The sequence below is a fragment of the Hylobates moloch genome, unplaced genomic scaffold (assembly GCF_009828535.3).
Source record: "Hylobates moloch isolate HMO894 unplaced genomic scaffold, HMol_V3 SCAFFOLD_7, whole genome shotgun sequence".
NCBI classification, from domain to species: Eukaryota; Metazoa; Chordata; class Mammalia; order Primates; family Hylobatidae; genus Hylobates; species Hylobates moloch.
In genome coordinates, this window is record NW_026652282.1 from 62,277,483 (window position 1) to 62,289,933 (window position 12,451).

The 12,451-nt window shown below is 38.9% G+C and overlaps 1 protein-coding gene across 1 annotated transcript in view; it reads right to left on the bottom strand.

The window, feature by feature from the left end:
* The window catches only part of ZDHHC15 (zinc finger DHHC-type palmitoyltransferase 15), a 140,092-nt gene that overhangs the window by 79,993 nt on the left and 47,648 nt on the right, over positions 1 to 12,451 (bottom strand). The window contains exon 3 of the mRNA XM_058441326.1: positions 8,363 to 8,457. Within this exon, the coding sequence (XP_058297309.1) occupies positions 8,363 to 8,457 (95 nt within the window). The remainder of the gene's footprint in view (positions 1 to 8,362; positions 8,458 to 12,451) is intronic.

Sequence of the window (12,451 nt, forward strand, 5' to 3'; positions counted from 1 at the left end):
ATGGCACATGTATACATAGGTAACAAAACTGCACATTGTGCACATGTACCCTAAAACTTAAAATATAATAATAATATAATTTAAATATATATATATTTATATTTTAAAAGGTTCCAATTTCTTTACGTCTTCACCAACACTTGCTGTTTTACAGTTTTTTTTTTTATTGTAAGCCTTTTAATAAAGGTTTTAATAAAGGATGTGAGGTGGTATCTCATTGTTTTGATTTGCATTAATCTAATGATTAACGATTTTCAGCATCTTCATGTGCTTCTTTGTGATGGTTAATATTGAGTGTCAACTTGATTGGATTGAAGGATGCAAAGGATCCTGGGTGTGTCTGCAAGGGTGCTGCCATAGGAGATTAACTTTGGCTCAGTGGGATGGGGAAGGCAGACCCACCCTTAATCTGAGTGGGCACCATCTAATCAGCTACCAGTGAATATAAAGCAGGCAGAAAAACGCGAAAAGACTAGACTGCCTATCCTCCAAGGCTACATCTTTCTACCAAGCTGGACCCTTCCTGCCCTCGAACATTGGACTCCAAGTTCTTCAGTTTTGGGACTCGGACTGGCTTTCCTTGCTCCTCAGCTTGCAGATGGTCTATTGTGGGCCCCTGTGATTGTGTGAGTTAATACTTCCCAAACTCCTGGAGTTTCACGGCTTGTGAGAGGCAAGGAGTTTAGTGACTGTATACAGAATACCCTTGACCATATGTGGAGAACCAAGGAACATAATCTTTCTCCCACCCTTCCCCACACAAACATGTGGCCTTTTACAAGGGTAACTGCATTGGGGAAAGGGAAATGATCAGACATTTTGGGGACACTGGCTCTGAGGTGATGATTCCAGGCAAGCAAAAATGACATTACGGTCCTCCAGTTAAAGTAGGGGCCTATGGAGGTCAGGTAATTAGTGGAGTTTTAGCTCAGGTCCAATTTACAGTGTCCAGTGTCCAGTGGGTCCCCGGACTCATCTTGTGGTCATTTCCCCAGTGCCAGAATGCATAATTGGCATAGACATACTTAGCAGCTGGCAGAATCCCCACAATGGCTCCCTGACTGGTAGGGTGAGGGGCATTATGGTGGGAAAGACCAAATGGAAGTCATTAGAGCTGCCTCTACCTAGAAACATAGTAAATCGAAAACAGTATCACATCCCTGGAGGGATTGTGATTAGTGCCACCATCAAGAACTTGACAGATGCAGCGGTGGTGACTCCCACTACATTCTCCTTCAACTCTCCAATTTGGCCTGCACAGAAAACAGATGGATTTTGGAGAATTACAGTGGATTATCGTAAGCTTCACCAAGTGGTGACTCCAATTGCAGCTGCTGTAACAGATGTGGTTTCATGGCTTGAGCAAATTAACACATCTCCTGGTACCTGGTATGCAGACATTGACTTAGTAAATGCCTTTTTCTCCATTCCTGTCCATAAGGCCCACCAGAAGCAATTTGCCTTCAGCTGGCAAGGCCAGTAATATATCTTTATTGTCCTACCTTAGGAGTATATCAACTCTCTGTCTTTGTGACATTATCTTATTGGGAGAGACCTTGATCGTTTTTCGCTTCTGCAAGATATCACACTGGTCCATTACATTGATGCCATTATGCTGATTGGATCCAGTGTGCAAGAAGTAGCAAATACATTGGACTTATTGGTGAGACATTTGCATGCCAGAGGATCAGAAATAAATCCAACTAAAATTCAGGGACCTTCTACCTCAGTAAAATTTCTAGGGGTCCAGTGGTGTGAGGCCGTCAAAATATTCCTTCAGAGGTGAAGGATAAGTTGCTGCATTTGGCCCCTCCTACAACCAAGAAATTAGCACAATGCCTAGTGGGCCTATTTGGATTTTGGATGTAACACATTCCTCATTTGAGCATGTTACTCTGGCCCATTTATCAAGTGACCCAAAAGGCTGCCAGTTTTGAGTTTGGTCCAGAACAGGAGAAGGCTCTGCAACAGGTCCAGGCTGCTGTGCAAGCTGCTCTGCCACTTGGGCTATATGACCCAGCAGATCCAACGGTGCTTGAGGTGTCAGTGGCAGATAGGGATGCTGTTTGGAGCCTTTGGCAGGCTCCCACAGGTGAATCACAGCAGAGGCCTCTAGGATTTTGGAGCAAGGCCCTGCCATCTTCTGCAGATAGCTACTCTCCTTTTGAGAGACAGCTCTTGGCCTATTACTGGGCTTTGGTGGAAACTGAACAATTGACTACGGGTCATAAAGTCACCATGTGACCTGAACTGTCTATCATGAACTGGGCACTCTGCAACCCATCTAGCCATAAAGTTGGTTGTGCACATCAGTATTCTATCATCAAATGAAGTGGTATATACGTGATCATGCTTGAGCAGGTCCTGAAGGCACAAGTTACATGACAAAGTAGCTCAAATGCCCATGGTCTCCACTCCTGCCACCTTGCCTTCTCTCCCCCAGCCTGCACTGATGGCCTCATGGGGGGTTCACTACGATCAGTTGACAGAGGAAGAGATTACTAGGGCCTGGTTCACAGATGGTTCTACACGAAATGCAGGCACCACCCGAAAGTGGACAGCTGCAGCACTACAGCCCCTTTCTAGGACATCCCGGAAGGACAGCGGTGTAAAAAAATCTTCCCATTGGGCAGAACTATGAGCAACACACCTGGTTGTACAATTTGCATGGAGGAAGAAATGGCCAGATGTGAAATTATATACTGATTCATGGGCTGTAGCCAATGGTTTGGCTGGTTAGAGATTTGGAAGAAGCATGATTGGAAATTTGGTGACAAAGAAATATGGGGAAGAGGTATGTGGATGGACCTCTCTGAGTGGTCATAAACTGTGAAGATATTTGTATCCCATGTGAGTGGTCACCAACGGGTGACTTCAGCAGAGGAGGATTTTAATAATCAAGTGGATAGGACGACCTGTTCTGTGGACATCACTCAGCCTCTTTCCCCAGCCACCCCTGTCATCGCCCAATGGGCACATGAACAAAGTGGCTGTGGTGGCAAGGATGGAGGTTATGCATGGGCCCAGTGACATGGACCTCCACTCAACAAGGTTGACTTGGCTATGGCCACTGCTGAGTGCCCAATTTTGCCACAGCAGAGACCAACATTCAGCATTCAAATTGGCACCATTCCTAGGGGTGATCAGCCAGCTACCTGGTGGCAGGTTGATTATATTGGACTTCATTTATCAGGAATGGGCAGAGGTTTTTCCTCACTGGAATAGATACTGACTCTGAATATAGGTTTACCTATCCTGCACACAATGCTTCTGTCAATACTACAATCCATGGACTCATGGAATCCCTTATCCACCATCACGGTAATCCACACAGCACTGCCTCTAATCAATGCACTCACTTTATGGCTAAAGACGTGAGGCAGTGGGCTCATGCTCATGGAATTCCCATGTTCCCTATCATCCTGAAGCAGCTGGATTGATAGAACGGTGGAATAGCCTTTTGAAATCACAATTACAATGTCAACTAGGTGACAATACTTTGCAGAGCTGGGGCATAGTTCTCCAGAAGGCCATGTATGCTTTGAATCAGCATCCAATATATGGTACTCTTTCTTGCATAGGCAGGATTCATGTGTCCACAAATCAAGTAGTGGAAGTGGAAGTGGCACTACTCACTATCACCCCTAGTGATCCACTAGCAAAATTTTTGCTTCCTGTTCCCACAACATTATGTTCTGCTTGCCTAGACGTCTTTGTTCCAGATGGAGGAACACTGCCACTAGGAGACACAACAATGATTCCATTAAACTGGAAGTTAAGATTGCCACCTGGACACTTTGGGCTTCTACCTTTAAGTCAACAAGCTGAGAATGGAGTTATAGTGTTCCCTGGGGTGACTGACCCAGACTATCAAGATGAAATCAATTTACTACTCCACAATGGAGGTAAGAAAGAATATGCATGTAATACAGGAGTAGAAGAAGGTGGTCATCAATACCAGCTACAGCCACGTGACCAGTTGCAGAAACAAGAACTATAATTATCATGAGCATTTCCTCCTTTTCTTAAAAACATATTTGTGCATGTATACACTTGTACTAAGAAAATATCTTCCTTCTATTTCCTTTTTCCTTTATCATGTGACATAAGATTTATTGACTTCATATCAGCATTTAAGTATTGTTAACTTTATGTAATAGCATTTGGTTTGGGTATTGGTGTGTTTCTGGTTGTACGAAGGATAGTTATATCATGTCAGGCATAATTATGACATTATTGTCTTCATTTGAAGATTATGTATGATCTCAGGAGATGTGCATGGTTTCAACTTGACAAGGGGTGGAGTTGTGATGGTTAATACTGAGGGTGAACTTGATTGGACTGAAGGATGTAAAGGACTGATCCTGGGTGTGTCTGTGAGGGTGCTGCCATAGGAGATTAACATTTGAGTCACTAGGCTTGGGAAGGCAGACCCACCCTTAATCTGGGTGGGCACCATCTAATCGGCTGCCAGTGAATATAAAGCAGGCAGACAAACGTGAAAAGACTAGACTGGCCTAGCCTCCAAGCCTACATCTTTCTCCTGTGCTGGACCTTTCATGCCCTCAAACATCAGACTCCAAGTTCTTCAGTTTTGGGACTCAGACTGGCTTTCCTTGCTCCTCAGCTTGCTGATGGCCTATTGTGAGACCTTGTGATTGTGTGAATTAATACTTAATAAACTCCCCTTCATATATATATATATATGTACTTTTATTATACTTATACTTTTATATACTCCCATATATGTGTGTGTATATATATAATCCCCTTTATATATATGTGTATATATATATAATCCCCTTTATATATATGTATATATATATAATCCCCTTTATACACACACAGACATACACACACACACACACACACACACACACACACACACTATTAGTTCTGTCCATCTAGAGAACCCTGACTAAAATATTCCTGATCATTGAGATATCTTCTTTGGAGAACTGTCAAGTTATTTACCCATTTTAAAATTGATCTGCACATATAACCCTTGAAACTAAAATAAAAGTTGAAATTATTTTTAAAAAATAAAATGAGTTGGCCAGGTGCGGTGGCTCATGCCTGTAATCCCAGCACATTGGGAGGCTGAGACAGGTGGATTATGAGGTCAGGAGATCAAGACCATCCTGGCTAACATGGTGAAACCCCATCTCTACTAAAAAAAAATACAAAAAATTAGCCAGGCTTGGTGGTGGGTACCTGTGGTCCCAGCTACTTGGGAGGCTGAGGCAGGAGAATGGCATGAACCCGGAAGCGGAGCTTGCAGTGAGCCGAGATTGCGCCACTGCACTCCAGCCTGGGCGACCGAGTGAGACTCCGTCTCAAACATAAATAAATAAATAAATAAATAAAAATAAATAAAATGAGTTTTTTTGTTTAGCTGTAGTTTTTAAAATTCTGTATAATAACTCTTTATCTAACATATTACTTATATTTTCTGCTATTCTGTAGGCTGCCTTTTCACTCTGTTAAATGTATCCTTTGACATATGAAAATTTTTAATTATGATATAGTCCAATTTAAGTATGTTTACTTTTTTATAGTGTTGGTGTCATATCCAAGAAATTGCCAAACCAATGTTATAAAAATATTCCTCTGTGGATTTTTTTCCTAAGTTTTATAATCCTAGCTCTGAAATTTAGATCTTGGATCGATTTTAAATTAATTTTTGTATATGGTGTGAGGTAAGGGTTCTACATCATTCTTTTGGATATGGACATCCAGTTATCCCAACACCACTTGTTGAAGACTGTGCATTCTCCAGTAGAATGCTTTTAGCATGGTTGTTGAAGATTTCTGACCAAATATGCAAGTGTTTGTTGTTGGGCTCTTTATCCTATTCCATTGGTCTACATAGCTGTCCTTATGCCAGTACCACATTGTTTTGATTACTGTAGCTTTGTAGTAAATTCTGAAATCAGGAAGTGTGAAGCTACATCTTTGTTCTTTTTCAAGACTGTTTTTGGCATGTGGGATCTCTTGATATTCCACATAAATTTTAGAAAATGATTTTTTATTTCTGCAAAAAAAAGATCATTGGGATTTTGATATAAATTGCATTAAATCTATAGATTGATTTGGGTAGTATTTACATTTTAACAATATTAACTCTTCCAATTCATGAATACAGGATGCTTTTCCCTTTATTCATGTCTACTTTCTTTCAGTGACATTTTTTAGTTCTCACTTTAGAAGTCTTTCACTTTTTTGGTTACGTTTATTCCTAAGTATTTTATTATTTTTGGTGCTATTATAAATGAAATTGCTTTTTTAGTTTCCTTTCAGATTGTTCAGTGTTACATATCAAAACATAATTGCTTTTTGCGTGATGTGGTGATTTTGTATCCTGCAACTTTGCTGAATTTATTCATTATTTATAATAGGGTTTTACATGTGGAAAATTTACAGTTTTCTAGATGTAAGATCATACTTACAAACAGAGATAATTTTACTTCCTCCTGTTCAATTTCAATGCCTTTTATTTGATTTTCTTTCCTACTTGCACTGGCCAGAGGAAATGTTTCTTAATTTTTTTAAGAAATTTGGGAAGGATTGATGTTAATTATTCCTTAAATATTTGATAGAATTCATCTGTGAAGCCATCTGGTCCTTGGGTTTTCTTTGTTGGCAGGTTTTTGATTATTAATTCTATATCTTTACTTGTTAAAAGTCTATTCAGATTTTTTATTTCTGCTTGAGTTAGTTTTGGCAGTTTGTGTCTTTCTAAAAGTTTTTTTTTTATCTTGTTAGAGTTCTTTTTTTTATTATTATACTTTAGGTTTTAGGGTACATGTGCATAATGTGTAGGTTTGTTACATATGTATCCATGTGTCATGTTGTTTTGCTGCACCCATTAACTCGTCATTTAGCATTAGGTATATCTCCTAATGCTGTCCCTCCCCCCTCCCCCAACCCCACAAAGGACATGAACAGACACTTCTCAAAAGAAGACATTTATGCAGCCAAAAAACACATGAAAAAATGCTCATCATCACTGGCCATCAGAGAAATGCAAATCAAAACCACAGTGAGATACCATCTCACACCAGTTAGAATGGCCATCATTAAAAAGTCAGGAAACAACAGGTGCTGGAGAGGATGTGGAGAAATAGGAACACTTTTACACTGTTGGTGGGACTGTAAACTAGTTCAACCATTGTGGAAGTCAGTGTGGCGATTCCTCAGGGATCTAGAACTAGAAATACCATTTGACCCAGCCATCCCATTACTGGGTATATACCCAAAGGACTATAAATCATGCTGCTATAAAGACACATGCACACATATGTTTATTGTGGCACTATTCACAATAGCAAAGACTTGGAACCAACCCAAATGTCCAACAACGATAGACTGGATTAAGAAAATGTGGCATATATACACCATGAAATACTATGCAGCCATAAAAAATGATGAGTTCATGTCCTTTGTAGGGACATGGATGAAACTGGAAACCATCATTCTCAGTAAACTATCGCAAGGACAAAAAATCAAACATCACATGTTCTCACTCATAGGTGGGAATTGAAGAACGAGAACACATGGACTGAGGGAGGGGAACATCACACTCCGGGGACTGTTGTGGGGTGGGGGGAGGGGGGAGGGACAGCATTAGGAGATATACCTAATGCTAAATGACGAGTTAATGGGTGCAGCACACCAACATGGCACATGGATACATATGTAACAAACCTGCACATCGTGCACATGTACCCAAAAACTTAAAGTATAATAATAATAAAAAAAGAAAGAAATAAAAAATAAAAAATAAATAAAATAAAATTTGAGACAGGGTCTTACTCTGTCAGTCAGGCTGGAGTGTAGTGGCACCATCACAGGTCACTGCAGCCTCAAACTCCTGGGTTTGGGTAATCCTCCTGCCTCTGCCTCCTGAGTAGCTGGGAACACAGGTGTGCTCCACCATGCCCAGCTAATTAAAAAATTCTGTGTACTCTTTAATACACATTAAAATTTCTGTGTATTTTAATACACATTAAAAATTCTGTGTATTTTTCATACACAGAATACAGGGTCTCACTTTGTTGCCTAGGTCTCAAACTCGTAGCTTCAAGTGGTTCTCCTGCCTCAGCCTCCAAACATGTTGGGAATACAGGTGTGAGCCACAGCACCCAGTTGGCTTCTTAGTATTAAAGATTTCCAGAGCTGGTGATTTCACAAACTCCTTCAGTAGCCTATCCTACCCTCAATTTACCTTTATCACTAGGAGTTCTTTAAGATTACCCTGACTCTTTCGTATTATTTACTCCTCTTTTTGTCCTCTTCTTGCTTTACTGTCATTTCTGCTTTTTTCTGTTCTTATCCTTTAAGAAGTAACCAATATTCTTACCTTCTGGTTTGGCTGCTGTGGGAGTGTAAAGATAGACTTCCAGTAGGTCCAGGTAAAGAACACAAAGATGGCATGGTAGAGTATGAGGTAAATAACTGAAATAAAAAAAAAATCAGTGTTTATACTATCTTTTTATCCATTTCTAAGAGTTCAAAAATACAAAGCTCCATGACAAATTTTTATTCTGTTTTCCTATTAACATGTATTCTCTGGTATTATTATGAAGTGTTAATTTTATTTTCCCATACAGTGACAGAAACAAGCCATAATGACAAACTTGAAACAAAGACTTTCTGCAAGTTGCATACCTTAAAAGTTGCCATGTGATTCTTGAAGTAAAGAGGGAAATGTCCTTTATGACAATGCAAGGAAAACTTCAGCCAATTGTCATTATCTTTGCTACTTTGAGTACTGAAAGGTGATAATGACACAATTTACACAGCACTTTAGAGTTTACAACATGCTTTCAGATATATTATTTCATTTTATTTTCTCAATAAATTTGTAAGATAGGTAATAAGATAGGGATTGTCAATTAACTACCAGAGGTAGTTGATTAACCAAAGTCACACAGGTAGTCTATAATGTAGCCAGGTGTTAAAGACAAAGCACTTTTTTTCTTTTACAAAATTTTGTATAAATTCATGGAGTACAAGTAAAATTTCGTTACATGCATAGGTTGCAGAGTGGTGTAGTCAGGGCTTTCAAGAGTATCTATCACTTGAATAATGTACATTGTACCTATTAAGTAGTTTCTTATCATCCACTCCTCTCCCACCCCCTCACTCATACCAGTCTCTATTATCTATCATTCCACAGTCTATTTCCATATGTACACATTATTTAGCTTCCACTTATGAGTGAGAACATGAGGTATTTGTCTTTCTGTGTCTGAGTTGTTTCACTTAAGATAATGGCCTCCAGTTCCATCCATCTTGCTGCAAAAGACATGATTTCATTCTTTCTTATGGCTGAATAGTATTCCATTGAAGATTATATACTTTTGAAGTGTGGGTTGTACTTCTGAGACAGTTATAAAAGTGGCTCTCTACTACCTTTCTTTTCATACCCTTTGCCTTTTAGATAGCTCTTCTCATCTGAGATATTTTGGTATTCTCCACAGAGGTGGTTATAAGACTGCAAGACTGCGAGTCCTTAAATGGTATGGTCTTATTACTTCAATCCGTCAGAAAGACTCAAGGTAATAATGTGATTCAAGACCAACTTAATAGGACTGAGCCTCTCATACATTTATAATTGAATTGAAAAAAAAAAAAGAGAGACTCTACTCTCCTGGCCCAGTGCTCCCAGCCCTACAGGACAAGACCTTTTATATGTGCTTGATTTTTGTAATTATGAAATCTCATTTTAAAATTCAAGCAATATAAAGTAAAAGGTAAATGTCCACCCCACACATACATTTAACTTCACACCTCCCCATTCTAAGGCACAACACCTCTTTGGTGTTTGGTATGTATCATTCCAGATCCTCTTATTTGTATATGTTTATACAAATATATGTACACCACAAACATGAAAGATTTGTAACATTTTAACACTTTTAATTGTATCTCTTTTTAAAGGTAATATATTTACAAATTTTAAAATCTGAAAATATGGAATAGTATACAGTGAAAAGTCTTCCTCCTATACCTTTCTCCCAGCCACCCAGTTCTCCTCGCTGGAAGCAACCAACATCACAAAGCCATGCCTTTGTTGTGTATCCTTTATGATTTTATACATATAAAATCACCCAAATAGTGTGTTTTTCCACAAATAGCAGTATTCTATACACACTGTTTTGTACCTTACTTCTTTTTCACTTACTATAAGTTACCGTAATTTATTTAACCAGGCTGTCTTTGAGGAAAATTTGTTGTTCTCCCTTCTCTTACTAATACAAATAATGCTTCAATGAATAGTTTTTATATATGTCATCAGCACATGCACAAAAAATATCTATAGGATCAATTCTCTGAAGTGGAACTGCAAGGTCAAAAGGGATGTCTTTTGGTAGATACTGCCAAACTGCCATTAAGAATATTTGTATTTAATTTATTTTCTCATCATCAATAAGTGAGAGCGCCTCTTCCACTGCCCTCTAGAATCCAAGATTTTTTCAAGAGTTGTGTCCAGTGTTTAGCTGGCTACCCCCTGGGAGTGTCTCTAGGCTAGCCTTTGTGAAGTGTTATCATACTTTTCTCTCTTAAGCAATGCCTTTAAATGTTCTTTTTTATGTGTTATCTTTTGCAATTGTTTTGTTTCTTTGATTTTATGAGGTTTGTACGGGGAAAATTACATGACTAAGTTATGTTAATCCATGTTCCTTCAGTATGGGAGTGTGAAATCTTTGATTTTTAAAGAGATCAGGAGAAAACAATTTCATGTTTACACTCTCATTATTCACTTCAAGGGTAATGTGGTTAACCAATTTGGATCATCTGAGTGACTGAGAACTAAACTCTTACACTTGGCAGTATCTTAAGCACATTAACTATATTTTTAATGCCAATGATTGAGATGGGAAGTGTGGGACTTTAACTTGTTTCAGGTACTACTACGCACCAACTGGTTCAATCATGGAATTGGAAACAGCTGGCTCCCATTCCTACATTACAAGGTTTCATAGAAATTATGGGTACTTTTAAATAAATGGGTAGAAAATGAAGGATTTTGAGGTTAAATGACTAAGTCGAGGTTATTCTATAAACTGGTAAAATAGGAACTATGCCAATATTTTAGACTAAGGTGAAACCATAGAGATCATTTGGTTCAACACTCTCATTTTACAGAGAAGTAACTGAGGCCCAGAGGGGCAAGTGATTTGATCAGAATTACCCAGCAAAGTTATGGAAGCAATGGAACCAGAATCCAAGTTTCTTCAGTCCCAGTCCAGAGTGCTTTCCCTTAGGGCAGTGATTCTCAAATTTCAGTTTGCATCAAAGCCACCCATAAAGGTTATTAAGATGTGGCAGATCAGGGGGAAGTTTGTCAGCCAGACGGTCACATCTCTCTTTGAGCCTAACACTTAGCAATAAAATGTTAATTCTAATATTTGAGTTCATTGCTTCACTTTACTTTCTCTGCTTTACAAACTCTAACAAAAAGCTAGACCTTGTTTTTCAGCCATTTGAAGGAATGACGATAATGGTGTAAGACGCCCATAAGGTGTGCCCAAGATCTCATTCTTCATGACAGTACAAGAATTGCTCAAGAGTTGTTCCCCAATAGACGATGGAGACTACTGTGTTGGGGGGTGGGGAGCAAGGGTTGAAAAACTACCTATTGGGTACTATGCTTACTATTTGGGTGATAGGCTCAATTGTACCCCAAATCTCACCACCATGCAATATACCCAGCTAACAAATCTGCACATGTACCCCCTGAATCTACAAAAAAAGTTGAAATTATTTTTTAAAAAGAGTTGTTTCCATGACTTAGCCACCCTCTAGAATTCAAGATTTTCTCAAGAGTTGTGTCCAATGTTTAGCTGGCTACCCGCTGGGAATATTTCTAATGCTGGGATCAAATTCTGGTGCTAATACATGATATGTTTTGAAACGGCTTAGTTTTCCTCATTGATATCCACTTCAAAAGTTAGGGTTGTCTTCCAGGTATCCTAATTTCTTCTAATTATCCATTAGGCATCTACCACTCATCAATTTACATAAACCTTCTATGAAGCTGGTTAGATTATCAGTCTATACCAATTCTTTGGAAGTAATGAGTCTCATAAGTTTGCCAGCCACTACGCAAAGCAAGGCTTCATATTAGTTGTCTTAAACAGCATTGTTAAGTTTCAAAGAGCTTTCTAGTACTCATGTACTGGAATTTGGTGAATGACATCAAGCTACCAAAATACATAAACTTCTTACATTTATAAACCTTAATGATAGTCTTTTTCAGATTTTGTTTGTTCCATGCTGATGAGGTCTCTCCTTTCTGGTCTGTTTTGGGCATTGAGGTGTTGTGCAAAATCCAATGGATTTGGAATCAGATGACTAGGTTTTGAACTCTGGATTTTCCCTTAATAAATATATGTCCTCGAGAAGCTGGTTAACCTTGCCGATAATCGTAAGTGTATATATA